Source organism: Magallana gigas, chromosome 5, assembly GCF_963853765.1.
Source record: "Magallana gigas chromosome 5, xbMagGiga1.1, whole genome shotgun sequence".
NCBI lineage: Eukaryota > Metazoa > Mollusca > Bivalvia > Ostreida > Ostreidae > Magallana > Magallana gigas.
In genome coordinates, this window is record NC_088857.1 from 17215167 (window position 1) to 17231460 (window position 16294).

Consider the following 16294-nt stretch of genomic DNA (forward strand, 5'->3'; position numbering starts at 1 on the left):
CTATTCATTGAAGAAATCACTATCACCAAACCCTATCTAAACTGAAAGGGTCTATCTATCTAAGAGTAAAACAAGTCATACAGAATCTAAGGCAATTAATCTGATTTATTAAATTGCTCAAAAATAAAGTTTGATTTATCAAATTTTTTAGGGGATCTTAATGATAAAATCCAATAATAATTGTTTCAATAGTGGCCATCAATTTTCATGGATTTTGTAAAACGCAATTTCAGGGATACCTATATTCAAGAATAATGCTCTACACTGATAGAAATTATATTCAATTATGGAATATTTAATTTTGTGTATCAGCTCCCATTTGAAATCCATGAAAATTCCTGCTCACTAAAAATTGATGAAACCAGAGTACCATAATCCAAAATTTTAAGATTTCATTCCAAAATTTGCAGTTCCATTTTCTCTATAAATTTTTAGCTCATAAACTAATAGGTCATTACAAAATGAGGTGACTTTCTAATTAACATCAACAAGATTGAGACAAGTTTAGATTTGAACCTATTACCTCTGTAGCATCTATCTCGTCCTCTGTTCCTCTGCGACGCGTGCGGCGACTGGAGGTGCTGGTATCCTCTGCGACCTCAGAGGACCTAAAGAAAAATACCACAAAACTCTTAATGACCTACTTACACAGCAATGCACCTGTAATCTTTTCTACTTCTTTCCCTCGTTAATTAAAATTATTTTGAACTTTTGTTCAAAGAAAATTAAAGTTTAGTTTGAAATATTATAAATAGTACCTTTTAATATTTGTAACTTTATAATTTTTAGTCCATATGCATATCAATTCAACTTAAATAGCTCTTTTTGCAACAGAATTCTTAAACACGATATTTAATAAAATTAAATGCCTCACAAACAATGAGTTATACAACAGCATTGTTTCTAGATAACAAAGAAAAAACCTAAAACATATGCAATTCTGAAATAATTCTAACCTTTGCTTGACCAGAAAAAAATCCCAGGTCTTGCTCCATATATCAAAGTTATTTATTAAAAGCAGAACCTTCCCTTTTTGTCAGGTTTATTTAAATAGCTTGTGCTCTATATACTGGCCTGAATGAAAACTAATGTACCATTTACAAGACTACACTACACTCATTCATTTCCAATTTCTTCAATTTAAACCACCACTGATATTGCCTGATTCATGAAAAGAATTCAATTTAAAAGGCTCTGAACATTTTCATAAAATTCTGTAACTGAATTTGGATCCAATACCATATGAGACTTTTATTTACTTTTGTCACCAAATTTTAACATTTGACAAACATATGTTTAATTTGGAAATTTGTGACAAGAATACAAAAAAAATAATAACTGTATGAGAGCAAGAACTCGATGTTTTTGCAAAATACACAAAAACTTAAAAGAGAGATAACTCTCAATTTGACAAGTTGCTGTTGCAAGAAAGATAACTAACAACAATCTTAACAAATGGTTGCCACATTATATACACTGTGACTGCCCCACACAATAGATACAGTGCCACGTTATAGGGTGGCTAACTCATCTTGCCTGAGCCGTTGCTCTCGCCTTTCCCTCCGCCGACGTTCCAATTCATCCTCTCCGTTTATTGCATTTACACCCGCAGCTCTGTGTTAGTTTCGGAAGAAAAACAATGGAGGTAAAAATTCACACACACACACAAACCAAAAACTTGGGATGCTGGGAAGAGTCGAGAAAGAAACTGCACTACTTTTTTACTTTTTTTTTTCAAATGTATCTGCAACAGGCAAATCAAAAAGACATGATATTTAATGTCATTGATGTATTATCTCAACCACCAACTGAAATGCTTGATTTTCTGTACTCCAAAAGGAAAAAAAATAAATTCTTGTTGTTTGAAATATTCAATGATATTTACTTTATATAACATAGATGCAAGTATGCTCTTATAAGATACAATGTTTTTTAAATATTTTTTTAATGAATCCCATCTACATTTCAGTTGGATATGATCTACTTGTCAATGAGTCACAAACAGTTAAAACAAACTTTTAAGAAATTACCTTTAATTTCTATCTAATGGAACAATTAATCATAAAAATTAAGGATAAGGAAAAATACATGCTAATCTTATCATAAATTTCCTTAACGAACAATGTATTCATAGAAAATTATTACAATATGTGTTAGAAAAGTAATAATTACTGTAAATGTATTTGTTATTTGGTAGGTATGTTTACATATGCATGTACATGTAAACCATACAATAACATGATATATATGATAAAAGAACTTCCAAGATATTTCATATGATTGCTGTTTAGATAACATTCTAGCTTATTTGCCAGTGGTGCCTCTTCAACACTGATACATATCTCATTCCAGGAGTGATTGCCCATTGAATACAACACAGATATATAGTACCCATGCTATGTATATATTTATAATCTTAAGAATGTGGAGAGCCAGCCAGATTGAGGAGAAAGATTCTTATCTTTCTCTTACACATAATTCCTCCATCTTTACAACACTGACTACAAAATATATCTTAACAGATCCTTAAATCAGAGAAATATTTTCATTTATATCATATGAGGAGCCCCTTTCCCTGTAAATTCTGGCGACATTTTAATCTATATCTTGCTTTGAAAAAAATACAAAGAAAGATAAAATCCTGAACAACGCTGCAAAGATGACCTATTCCTCCTCTACGCATTATATGTTTGTTAATCTCTTCTGTTTTCTAGATCTAATCTGTAACCATCGGAATTGTTTGGGGGAAAAGCCGGAAAAAGAAGAGGGCAAAATAAGAAGGCAGAGTGCTAACTTGCAGCCATAAGTTCTGACTGATGGTACCAGTCTGTTAGATAAATCATAGCGTGCAACTTCTTGGAAATCGTCCAACATATTGCTGCCTCCTCAGCCTCTCCTAATGTAGTGTTGTACACTAGTGAGTTCTGCCCATGCAATCTGATGACTCTGCACTTACTGCGGCAGAGAGCGGGAAAAAAACAGCTAGCTCGAATAGGAGCAGACGTTAACCTAGCTCAAATACCAAATACTACGCAGATAATAATAAAAAAATAAGATTGAGCAATAATATGTTTAATATGTTTTCTGGTGCATTCCTATAATTAACAATCAGTCACCTTGACATTCGTGTTTTGCGGCTCAACAATATATGAAATGTAGATCAAGGTTTTGATCATGCTAAAGACTAACAGTGAACATCAATAAATGTATATTTTGTGGATTATGAGAATTTGTATGCTTTGAAGACTTTACAAGTTTTGAAGTATATAGTTACACATGGCAGGCTTACTATGCAGCATATGTCAGAACTGAGATAGATAGATAATGATAGGGTAATATGAACCATATGCAGTATTACATAAACTTGGTACACATATCATCTTTCCTATCTCATAACATCCCTCTGTAAAATGCCTACATGTGCCTATGGCTTATATACATCCCGCTGAGTTTCATAATGGCTTTGTATGTGGTGCGAAAGTTATGGATCATAGTAGATATAATTGTGTTACATCTTGCATGAAAAATAAAATTGAAATATTGAATTACTGTTATATCTCTTTTTGCACGTTATCCTTTCACTTATTGAGTGTAAATCCAAAAATATCTGGCGGTTGCTTGAACGATAGAGATATTTTCCTCTAAAAAGTTTTCACAATTTACAACTTCAGTTTTGAGATTATCTTGAATTTTGTGTATCAAGTAGCTGAAATATCTTGTTTTCAGTTTAAAAAAAGAAAATCTTAACAGTTTTTGAATTCCCATGCCCCCCAAAAAGCTAATGGAGCTCTGCTTTAGATTACCTCCTTCCAACCAGTTTCAAAATGAAAAGTGCTAACTTTTTTTTCAAATTATAAATATACAGTAGCCAGAAAAATTTAAAAGATCAAACTAGAGGTAAAAATATTTAAATTTTACAACATCAAATTAGTGTAAGTGTTCTAATCACATGTATTGGACATGCTAATATCTAGACTAATTATAAGCTATTGGTGTTGTAAATTATATGATATTTAAGACTCTAGAAATGAATACATCCATCTTTATGCAGCAAGATGCACGTACATGAGTTTCAACCTTGATTCCCGTTCCCTTCGGCGCTGACTCAACCGTTCGTCAAGGTCATCGTCACCGTTCAACTGAGGCCTGTGTTCAATCATGCACAGCAAATCATGCAAAAAATCAAATCAATTAGAAAAAAAGACATCAAAGCTAGTGCAATGCAGGGGGAAAAGGAAAAAGATTATGAAACAAAAAAGCTAAATACTGCATGTACAAAAAAACTTTTTTGATAGTAGTTGCCAATCTTCATATTTTCCTTCTATTTTCATATAATATACCAGTAGTACAAAATGTAATTAAATTGATCATTCCACACAGATGAAAATGAATTTTCAGAACTGTAATATTCAATATTTCTAATCATAATCTGCTTTGTTTAACCTGCTTGCACACAGTACAATGTATCATAATTCTGAGCTATTATGAGTGGTGGTAGCAATTGGCTGCTGAGGTGAATTAAATTTAAAATCAAGATATTGTGAAGACTGAAGACATCCTCTCTATAAAAGAGTCAGTCCTGTATGTAACATAGATCCATCTTCAGAATTTGCTGATGTGGGAGTACAGAAGCAAGAACTATAAAATCTGTTCTTCTTTGACAGCATGTAAATTAGTACCATTCCAAAGGAAGGCGAACCATTATACAACTATGTACACCGAGTTCAATCACCTCTCAGGAAAAAATGGAGCTTCTTCAATAAAAGGTTTTTAAGTCAATTCAGCACTTGTATTAATGAATAACTGTTTCAACTGAATCCAACATTCCAGGCATTTCAAACTATTTAACAACTTGGTCCCACCCTCAATTAACATGATTAAGCTTATTTGTTGCACTCAATTAAAAAGCTAGGTTAATGGTAAAAACACAATGTGGGAAATCTTGTCTTACAGTATGTGTAATGACCAAATGTACCCCCGGCATCACTTTTACAGAAGTTACTTGTTCTGAACCTGAGCAGCTATTACAAGCATCTATCAGGATATTGAACAGGATTTACTTTATTTAAGTTTAAAATTTGGATATTCAAATAAAAAATTCAATCAACTGGAAGTACAACGTTCTTGTATACCGATCAAGTGACAGGAGAACAAATGTATATCTTGTTTTTTTAAATTCGACCCCCTTCCTCCAATTGCATTTGTGAAAGGATGATTTCCACCTGCTTAAGAAATCTTAAATAAGCACCCTTTTCTCTCTTCAGATTAAATTTGTGTTTTCTAGAAGGAGCCTGATAATCTCTTTAATATATTTTGACAAGATTTTTTTTTTGTTTTGATGTGTGTAAGCGGTTTTTTTTTCTGCCTCTCAAACTGAGAGAGAGGCTTCCAGTGTTGATCTAGAAGTGGTTTCTATGTGGGTGTATACAGGCAGCGCATGCTACACATCTTCATGTCTATATAAAGCACACTCTGTGCCGTCTAGCTGCTGTTTCTGACGCACAATGAAACGTCTGCTGATGTCAAGAAAAATCGCAGATTTTACGAAATATTTCACTGCAGCAGCATTTACGTTTTAATCTCTGGACATGATCAGATACTAAACTATTCTTTCATATACACAGTGCACACTTGAATAAAAACATACTCTGAATTATTTCATCATGAATTCCAACTATTCTTGACCTTTTCAGAATACTTCATTAATCAATTTGTACATGTACGTTGAGGCTGAATGGTCTAGCCAGTAGATGATGCTATTCTGATGAAATTAGATTTTAGAATTTAGAGCTAATCTACTTTGGCTGTCCAACCCTTGCTAAATTTCAAAGTGTTGTATTATTCTTATCTAAATGTGTTGTCTTTACTTCATGCTTCATACAAAGGCTGAAAGCAAAAGAAATCTTTCTTTCACATTTAGGGTTTTCACAAATTTGTAGCATTTTTGCCTAGCTGATTTGTATTGGAAAGTGTAGAAAAAATGGGGAGTTGTTAAAAAAATTAGAACAGCAATCTGGATTAACTGATGAATCCATGAGCCTTCTTACAAATGATCTATTGATGTCCTCTGTTTTACCACTGAACCATTCCTTGACAATTAACAGGTAATAGGACCACTATATAGCCAAATTCTATGATATAAACAAATAATTTCCATAACAAGGGACTATCAAATCTAGGCATGGGCTAATATAAACCCTGATGCTTCAATGTTGGTATTTTCAACAGATGGTGTCAATCAATTCATATACTGTATACAGTGTTATTTTCGCCTCATGTAATTTTTGCCCTTCTAGACTTTATAACAGTTTTGCCTCTTCTTGAATTCCTCCAGACACAGTTGTGTTTAAAGAGAGATATTATGAGACATTGGAATTCCCCCATTTATAAATTCACCCACTGACAAGGAGGGCAAAAGGGGCGAAAATAAAATGGTGGTGAATATTTACCTGTGAACAGTATATATATTACAGATGACCATATAAGTTAAGTTAATATTAAGATCAAAAATGATAAAATAAAGTCAAAATCTTTCTGGTCTTCAAAAAGCAATTCCAAAATGGTCATGGGTGATACAATATTCATTTACCAGTAGATGATAAATTGTATAGTGATAGCTGCCTAGCCTAGAACCTGTGTACTACGAAATTTTCTATATGCTGAAACAACAGTATTGCAGAAAAGGCACTGACCAAATATACAGGGTTGTTGATTTGAAATCATGATAATCATCAAATTTAACTTGATACAGACAGCTATGAATACATAATCTGACATAGATCTGAAAAATTCATTTGCAAAAAATGAGAATGGTCTTGAAAGAAGTATTTGACATTGACGGGGCAAAAAAATACATAATAAAGTTGATCTACAATTCAAAAAGAAATCAAAAAAACTTCTTGTGTAAATTTTTACTAATGAACTTTGCACCAATAAGATCTTCTTTTCACATGAGCAGATACTGCTAATATAGATTTTCACCAATATGTAATATACCACAAAATTTGTTGAGACATACTAGACAGTGCAAATGCTTTTTAAAGAACTCTCTCCAGCTTAGAGGGTTTAATACAATTTATCATGATTTCTTTGTTTAAAGGGAATTTATTTCAATTTCATTATTTATTTAAATGAGACAAAATAATGTATTTTCCTTAACAACACTCTTTGATCCAAAATGCAGCAATGTATAAGCATTTAACAATAAATACATGCATTCAGAATCAATTGTAAATTTTGCAATGAAAAACTTTAAAAGCATCCCTTAAATTGTCAATGAAAATGTAAGCTATTTTATAGATATTCTACAATCAATACAGTTTACCTTGCGTGAAAGCAGTCCAAGATATAAATGCGAAAAAAGACAGAAAAGAATTGCGATTTGTAGCAAATATTATTATCATGCTAATGGACAATATTAATTAACTGTGATGTGCATGTTTGAGGCCTTTCCATAGGGAACTTAAAAAAACGACTTTTCCATTCAATATATTATACATGAAGCACATGATATAATCTAAGTCTTCACCTTCCTCTTTTTTAAAGTGATTTCTTCAGGCCTATTTTGCCTCAACCATGTGAAATAAAATGTAGGTACTAGTCCTTAAACTTTGTCAATTCTTTTATTGAAAACAATTTACCCCCCAAAGTATCCCCCATACCTCCCCCTGCACACGTAAAAACCAGTATTCTTACTATCAGCATCATATGTGTCATATCAAATTTATTGCTGGGACAAGAAACGAATAATGTTGCTGTGGAAACGTGCAACCGAATTCCCATCCATTGGCTAGTACATTGTCTGTAACATGTTTATCATCAATATGGAGGTAAATCAGTGAGGTGGATCAAAAGAATCATACATGTTTATCTATATATCTATATACAAATGTATATATACTCAACTAGATTTTAAATCATATATGACAGCTAACTCGGCATTGTTTGACCATTTGCAAAATTCTCAAAAACCCTTTTAATATAGTTTTATAATTGACATATTTCTCTCATAAAAGACTGGAAAGAAATACTTATTTGATATATATTCTTTTTTAATTCTTGGAGAACAGGGGAGGAGGGGGCCTGTAAGAAAAATTAGTGCATCAAGGTATTTAGACTGACACCATGATACAGAAGAAGGCATTATTGGTGTCAGAGGCTCACTTCCTCCAAGAACCTCAACCAGTAAACACTGATCCAGGGGAACCAGAAAAACAGATGAAATTAAAAGGTAATTCTACAGACATCCATCATCTTTATATATACAGTGCTGCTTGTAGAAGATGTTTGCAGAAGTTTTCTTCAAAGGAAGGGCACTTTTAAAGTGGTTTCTGATTAGAGTCTTAAATCATGTTGCAAGCAAGTTTAAACAAAGCAAAATGGGCAGGAAAAAAGAAAATTCAATGGGATATGGGAATACAGGTCATGAATCACTGCCCTAAATATTCTAGAAAGTTGTGTGCACTCTTCGGTATCCATGGTTTCATGGTCTAATGGTGACGACTATATGTGATTAATTGTTTTAAATGAATGACTGATCATTTATAAATATGTTTGAAGGAAGATTGACAACTGAAACTATGCAGCAAAGGTTCTTTTTCCTACCTAGAGGGTTTTCATTAAAGAATTTTGGCATTTGTTTAAATTGCTTGTTGAACCATGCCAAAAATCATGCTAAAAGTTAGTTACAAATCTCAGGGAAAATCAAGTCTCTATTTGTACTTAAAATTATTAATTCTAAGAGCATAGTTTTCATTCAATGGAAATTAACACCATGGTAACTAATTTTCTGGGAAATAAAAGTGTTATTCCAATGTTGACAAGAGCTCAACTTACCCAGACTCCTCCTGTTGTCGCCGCCGGCGACGGGCCTCACGTCTTTCTTCTAATGTGCTCATGATGATATGTATGGATTAGTCCCTACGAAAAATGAAAGCCCTGTAAAGAGAAAAATCATATTCAATTTAGCCATTTCTTTAACAAAATGTATGACAGTAAGATTTTCATAAATGTATAGTCAATATCCATTTCTTGTGAATTACTGATGAGTTTAATCACACACATCTTTTTTTTTTTTGGTTTCAAACTCTAAGACAAGAGAAACCGTTTTCATGGACATGTCACTTTCTTAAAAAAATTTACTAAAATCACGTAACAAAGACAAAAATTAATCAAATTGTTTGTTGTTTCAACATTATATTTTTGTTGTATCAAACTTATGGCTACAATAGTATATGTAGGTTTTCCTACACCTGTTAGGGTGTCCAACCAGTAGCATGCATATGATTCATAGCCTTTCAAAACAACTTCATACAAGGCTAGGAAGTTGTGAAATCTGGAAAGATCCATTTGATACCGTTCCGATCTCACTGGTCTGTATAGAGAACAATACTTTGATATCTTTGAAAAAGGGATGCTCTCACGTCAAGAGATTTTTAATTGAATTGATGATGATGATGCACGTTAAGTGTAAATCAGTACTTTCAGTACTTTGATTATTGTTTTTCAACTGAAATATAGAAACCTTTTAAAAATATAGAATTTCTTTTTTCATTCATTTTCTACTATTCTGCCAAATATAATTGAAATGCAAACGATCATTTAATAAAGAAACAAGCAGCTAACACAGTAGGACCCCATCATAAAATTTTGATTTGTCTCCCTGTATGCTAAAGAACACATCACATGTTGAACAATACATGAACCAGTTCACCTCCCCGAAGGATCATGCAGAAGACAGTATATATCTAATGGAGCCAAGATCAGATGAAATGCACAGGTTTGTATCCTGTAAGGCATGATTTCAGACTGAGCAAGAATTTAAAGACATTCCAGAAATAGTTTTCCTGTGATTTTCCACTACCAAACTATACACAATGCTCAGGGGATGATTTTTTTTATATTTTTTGGTAAAAGTGCAATTTCTACGTATTCTTGTTTAGATTGTGTAGTAGAAAACGTACAAGTCTGTGTTCATCGAGAAAATTACGCACTGCAGGAATTCTGACAAGCACAATTAACATTTGTTACGTGATTTCCATCAGGCTCTGGAGTTCCTTCATCACTGTGTATTCTAAGCTTGGTATTTTGATGTTGTAATTACTCTGGATTGGGATTTTAGAGCAGCAAAAACATATTACGATACCTACACACAGAGCTTAATGGATATGGATTTCATAATTAAAATTTCACCCCTCACTGGTCAAACTTGTATCAATCGACTCTTGGTCTTGGCCACTTCCTGGTCTGAACACTAACCAAAACTCAGTCTGACCACATGGGATCAAAGCATAGGGCCATACATTAACAGGACATGTCACACTGTCCAAAAGCCTGCTTTTATTCATATATAAATAAGCTGCACCTATTGTGGAATCAAAACCATTTGTGGTGGCTAATCCATTTCCATGGATTTCATTGCCCCCTCCCTCTCATCAACAAATTGACATCCTTGACAATTTTTTAAACATTCTTGATTCATTTAACATAAATGCAAATTACAGAGATTTATGTACGCATGAACCTGTAAAAATTCGTAATTCACAAAAATTGGCCTCCATAAATTTTCATGATTTCATAGAATTTCAAATTATCAGACATCTATCAAAAATCTGATGCTCGAAGATTTATCTGTTTTACTTTCTTGAATGTTGAACATAATCAACCAAAAATTTAATTTCTTGAGGCATAAACCAGATATATTATGGTACAATGTGACAGTGTTTTAAAAAAAAATAATTTAATTGGCATATCTCACTGTTTTTTAGTACCTGCTGACATTACTCCAGTGCAGATTAACAAAGGCCTTCTTTTCCAGTGATTTTAGATGAAGTAGCTATCTTCAAGCGTTATGGCAGATACGATAATAATCAAGAGCCATAGAGAAGCCAGTATTCATTTTTAATATAAAAGTCGATTACGCAAAATTCCCATTTCATCTTGTCTGTATGATGTCATAGATAATGCCGGGTAGACAAATTGCAGAGCAAGCTCTTTGGAATGCAGCATAAAAACTGTGTCTTAATGTTTCGTGATTCTCCATGATACTACAGAAAAAAGAAGTTTTAGGGAGAAAAAAAAAAGATAAAACTTTATTACTTGAAAATATCGATCATATTAGGCACTTATGAGCTAGGAAAGTAGGTCGGTCTAAATTGCTGGCATCAAATCAATTTTTTTTCTCTCTCTTCGTCTTCACTATCTTTTGCTTATCACTCGAAAACCACTACAAAAACCTGCTCCTCAACAATGGCTGCTGTTTTTTCAGCTTTTAGTAGCTCAAGGTGAACCTAGAAAAACCATTCACACCCTGGGACATAAAACATTTCCTAAAGGAAACAAAATACACTCCCAAAATCTCCCCAATTTTTACAACTTAAAAACTTCATATCACCAAGGAGATGGTAACTAAAGCTGCAAAAATTTGTACAATCTTTTCAGAATAAAATTTTACCAATGGCAATAAAGTGGAGCCAGTAATAGTGAAATGCATCCTAAATATATGCTTAATATTGACCCTGCAGAAATGACCAAAAAATCGTCTAAGTCAATGATAGAATAGATAAATTAGTTAACATATTTGTCAACAGTAAAATATGAAAACCAAATCTTCAGCACACAAAGCTACATTGTTAATTAATCCATAGATAAAGAGTTAATAAGAGCACCAAACTATTAACTGGGGCTGCCAAAATCACAGGGGAAGACCTTTCAAGGTCAAAACAGGCTAAGAAATACTTTTACTTTTCAATATTGTTTTATCAACATTTTTCTCTCCTCTTTTTCTATAATAAGCTACTGTAACCTAGTTTAAATTATATATATGGTTTCATATAACAATGAATGCAATTCCTCCATTATAATATTCACTTTTAGGTATTCCATTGAAATTTCCTTCAAATGGATGCATATAAAGTATGAGGATTTCAGTGAAGGAACAGAATCATCATCAAATATTATTGTAATTTTAAAGAAAATATATTTCCTTAAACTCCATTTAATGGCAATGCAGTCATATCATTTCAAATTCTTTAGAAAAAGTGGTAACTTACCTAATTTTGTTTAGTGCTTAAACAAATATTACAATGCCAGTTTACTCCAAACACATGAAACTGCTAAATTATCCTCTTATCAAAAACCTGTTAAGCCCTAAAAATCAGAGGAAAGGAACTCGAAAGTTTACAAAAAGAAATCCAAGATTTTGACAGATCTTCTTGTTCTTCTGAATGTTTAGGAATCTGTGACAGAAGGGGCGAAGTCTGCAGAGCCTCCGATTAACCAAGACCATATGGGAGGGGCTCACCAGGGGGCACACTGTGGCAGAGGATGTTGCATTGGCAGCTGTGTGATCTTTATCAGTTGATGCTGATCTTGTTTAGTGCCGGTCTGGTGGCTCACAAATCATTCATTAGGCATCCGCTAATTGACATGCCCTCACACTTTCTTGTCTCAAATCTCATACACTTTACAACTCACCTATATCAATATTTTCTTCTCTGCAAAGAACTGGAGGGTTTCATAAAAAAATCCAACTTCACTACTTTTAACAATGATGACTAAAAATTATTCCTGGGTTTTGTTTTTTAAAGTAGAAACCTTAAGTGTACCTTAAAAAATCTGCTGCCAAAGAATTTTACAACCGTAGAAACTGTTCTAGGCCTCTTATGAAGAAAATATTTTCATTCAGATGATATGTACAGAGCAGATAATGACCTGGAGAGGTTAGCTCAAGATGTAACCAATCAAACACTTTAGATCAAGTTGGAGCTGAAGATGCAACTGTGTACCTCTTTGAGGCCCTCCAGGGGAGATGATGGCCAAAACCACATAAATATCTAAATCTCCCTAAATTACCTCAATAAAAATATTCATGTCATGAAATCTCCATCTGTAACTTCACTTTTTTGATGACTTTAATTTTTCTATCATTAGAAATTTGGAAATGAAAAATATCTCCCTACAAGTGTACCCCTTTAGGGCTCTCTCACCCCTTGCTGGGCAAGCTCTGGTTTACATTCCAAAATAAGTTATTTGGGAGGCATATAAAAGTTATGCAAAGCTTGTCCTGTAGTATCACTAGTAAAACAGGCATACACTCCACACTATGATGATCAATATAGGCTTAGATCTAGATTTGATCCCCTTGAGTCTTACAAGCTATATCCGTGCAATCCCTGGTTTACACCTTCAGAAACCACAAACTGTAATTTAAAATAAGTGTGTACAGAAATGTTCAGGCAATTAGACAAAAACTGCACTGTTGCACCTCTACAGCAGTCTATCGCTAGACGTAAAAATGCTTAGGGATTGACTCACACTAATTGATGTAAAGTTCAATTCACCACTGATGAAGAAGTATCAAGTTCTAGTGTTTATTTTTTTTTTAATATTTTCAAATCAAAGACCCCTCTGCAACATGGTTTGTCTCAATCAAGATCCTGTCAACTTTAAGGCTTTCACAGACAATAGTCAACGCTGTAGTAGCTTATCAGTGGTTTTACATGTGTATGCCAAAGATGAATGCCATAGCTGATGACAAAACAGCAACTTCTCAGAGAGGGAGATAACTCTAATTGCTAATGACAGCTTGAACATTATTTTCTGCACGCACATACTTATTGCAGTGTATATAAAAGGTGGTATTTGTGCAATCTGCAAAATAAATTGCTATACAAAAACTACGAAGTCCTGCCATATCCTCATATATCAAAAGAAACTCATATGAACACATATCTTAAACAAGTCAACCAGTGAGCTTCCAACACCATATACTAGTATAATATTTGCATCACAGGTATGTGAAAAAATCAAAGAGAGAACATTTCCCAACCCTTTAAAGTTTCAATTCCTCCTCCCCCACCCCCATTACCACAATATTTGGTCTTTTAATTTCTTAATATGATGCCTGCAGATTCTTCCCCTTTAAATGACAATTTTTCATTCTGTACAACTGAGCAATAAAGGTCAATGTCCAAGGTTCCTTAACAATGGGTGCTTCAGAAATGTTATGGCCACTGGAGCAAGGTTTTCATGAGGCTGTTTGATCCCCAATACACCCTTCACTGTTTGGTCACTTTAAAGAGGATGAGATGATTTTCACACTGTACCTCCAAGTGCTCTGTTTACTCATGTTTCCCTTTCCGACAAAAAATTGCAATCTCCGTAAGTGATATATTTTCCACAAACAATCTTTTAACCATTACAAATCTAAAGTAAAATGGCATGATGGTGTCAACCCTCTGATAATGGGGGACTGCTGCCAGTATAAATAAGGAACAGGGTAAATATGTCACCCATTTTAATGTCCTGTTTTGAATACATTAGCTAATCTTTGTTTAAAAGACCATTGGAAAGAAAAATACAGGGCCCCTTTTTATTCGGATGTTTTATTAGGTGTGACTAAAGGCTAATTGCTTTTGTTATATTCATGAGGTAGTTCAAGTCTTAAAATCCAAAATGTGGAAGCATAAATTTGTTTTTCTCTAAACAAGAATTTTAAAAATTCCTATTTCATGCTTAAGAATTAAATGACGTACCCGGTATGTTAGTGTTACAATATTGGAGAATGTCCTTCTTGTTTGAGAAGAGAAAGAAAAATGTGCTCAATAAATGAACACAATAAATAAAGCCTCTCAACTTTACATGAAATTACCATCATTTAACATCAAAATGTAAAAAATAATGATAAAATGTGTCCAATTTAAATTCTTCTTAAATTTTTTGTGATTTATAACTTAATTATGCTTCCATATAATCATTGTAGCATCATTAGACATTTTTACATGTACCTCATCATATATTATCCTGGAGAGGGTCTGACAAACAATATGGTGTCAAGAAATTAAGATTACTGTGGCATATGCATCAGAAAGAGTCTGGATTAGATTTAGGAAGATAATCCCTGTAGAATAATACTACATCAGCAAATAATTAATCTAATAGAAACTTGAGATGGGGGGTCAAGATAAATGGCCGCCCCTCCTACTGGGAGCAGACAAGCTGTGTTAGGTGATGTCGCACACTTAATTGATAAAATCCATCAAGATCTGTCTGGTCGCCAGTTCATTCATAAATTTTGTCAGTTTCCCACATGACTGCTTCAGCATGAAATTGATTATTAAGGTATGCAGGCATAAACTTACCTGCCAGAAATGTTTACCTGGGTCATTGTTTCTTTAGACATGACAGGATTAAAGCTATGTCGTATTTCAGATGTTTCATAGACAAAATTACAACCACTGGCACAAAAATAAAGTATAAATTCTAGATCTAATCAAAGAGCATCAAAGAGCATCATATAGTTCTTTAGGTGTATATGATCATCAAAACTGCAAATTACAGTCAACACGTAACCAAAACTGACTTGGTACCCAAACAGACTTGTGATCAAATAGTCCGAGTGAAAAATGACTTCAATTCTATTATCATGCCTGCCTTCAAAGTGTGAGAAATTAAGAATTTATAAATTTGTCAATACAAAATAATTGCATGTAAATAGAAATTGTCTATCAAATGTTGATATTGGAAACTCTTTGGCAAACTTAAAGGAGATGACATTAAACTTTGTTAGAATATATCTTAAATTCTACTATATAAATAGTGCCTGTTTGGGAGGGTAACAGTTGAAATTGACACCCCGAGAAAACCATTGTCAACCGACGCGAAGCGGAGGTTGACAATGGTTTTCGAGGGGTGTCAATTTCAACTGTTATCCTCCCAAACAGGCACTATTTATTTTGTTATACTGAATGTCTTTTTTAAAATTTTAAAGAAAATTTTACTGCTTTTATATAGGAATAACGTGAATTCTACAGCGAACCGTACGCGCATAATTTTCGCGCATGTAACATTTTTTAATGTTACCCGTTGCCAAGTGCGTTGCTAACGCTGAGGGTAATAGTAAATATTATTAACTGCGTCTTAACCAATCAGATTTCAGTATTTAACATGAAAGTAAAACAAATTCAATTATCTCATAATTTCTAAAATATTTGTAATTAAATCAAAACCTAACCTAAACAGCTTATCTTTTATATTTTCAAACCAAATATCATTGTTTATCAGTGGACGAAAGGATTAAGAGTGTGTTTGGGTAATAGTCAGTTTGGGTATGACTTCACTTGATTCCAACCACACAGTGAAGGTGGCAGGGAACAGTTTTTTAATACAATTCACCGTAGCCAGGGGATGAGTATCTTCGGCACTCCGAACTAGAATTTCCTCAGTTACCATTCAGCACAAATACCTTTGATTCACTCCTTATGAGGCCAATCACCAATTCTGAGGAAAATTACTT

The 16294-nt window shown here is 33.4% G+C and overlaps 2 protein-coding genes across 34 annotated transcripts in view; one reads left to right on the forward strand and one right to left on the reverse strand.

Annotated features, from left to right (window-relative positions):
- LOC105346986 (trichohyalin) overlaps positions 1–16294 on the reverse strand; it is a 45726-nt gene that overhangs the window by 13323 nt on the left and 16109 nt on the right. For 16 of the 32 annotated variants that reach the window (XM_034474094.2, XM_034474111.2, XM_034474103.2 and 13 more), the window contains 4 exons: positions 8836–8937; positions 4066–4146; positions 1537–1614; positions 524–608 (listed from right to left, as the gene is read on the reverse strand). In XM_034474094.2, coding sequence (XP_034329985.2) covers positions 524–608; positions 1537–1614; positions 4066–4146; positions 8836–8897 — 306 coding nt within the window. In that variant the 5' untranslated portion in view covers positions 8898–8937. Of the gene's footprint in view, positions 1–523; positions 609–1536; positions 1615–4065; positions 4147–8835; positions 8938–12050; positions 12308–12474; positions 12717–16294 lie in introns of those variants that run through there. The other 16 variants (XM_034474253.2, XM_034474212.2, XM_034474235.2 and 13 more) reach the window with 12 other exon arrangements.
- Positions 8163–16294, forward strand: part of LOC105348710 (ankyrin repeat domain-containing protein 49) — a 28111-nt gene continuing 19979 nt past the window's right edge. For both annotated transcript variants that reach the window (XM_011458257.4, XM_066085047.1), the window contains exon 1: positions 8163–8230. The gene's annotated coding sequence lies outside the window, so the exon portion shown is untranslated. The remainder of the gene's footprint in view (positions 8231–16294) is intronic.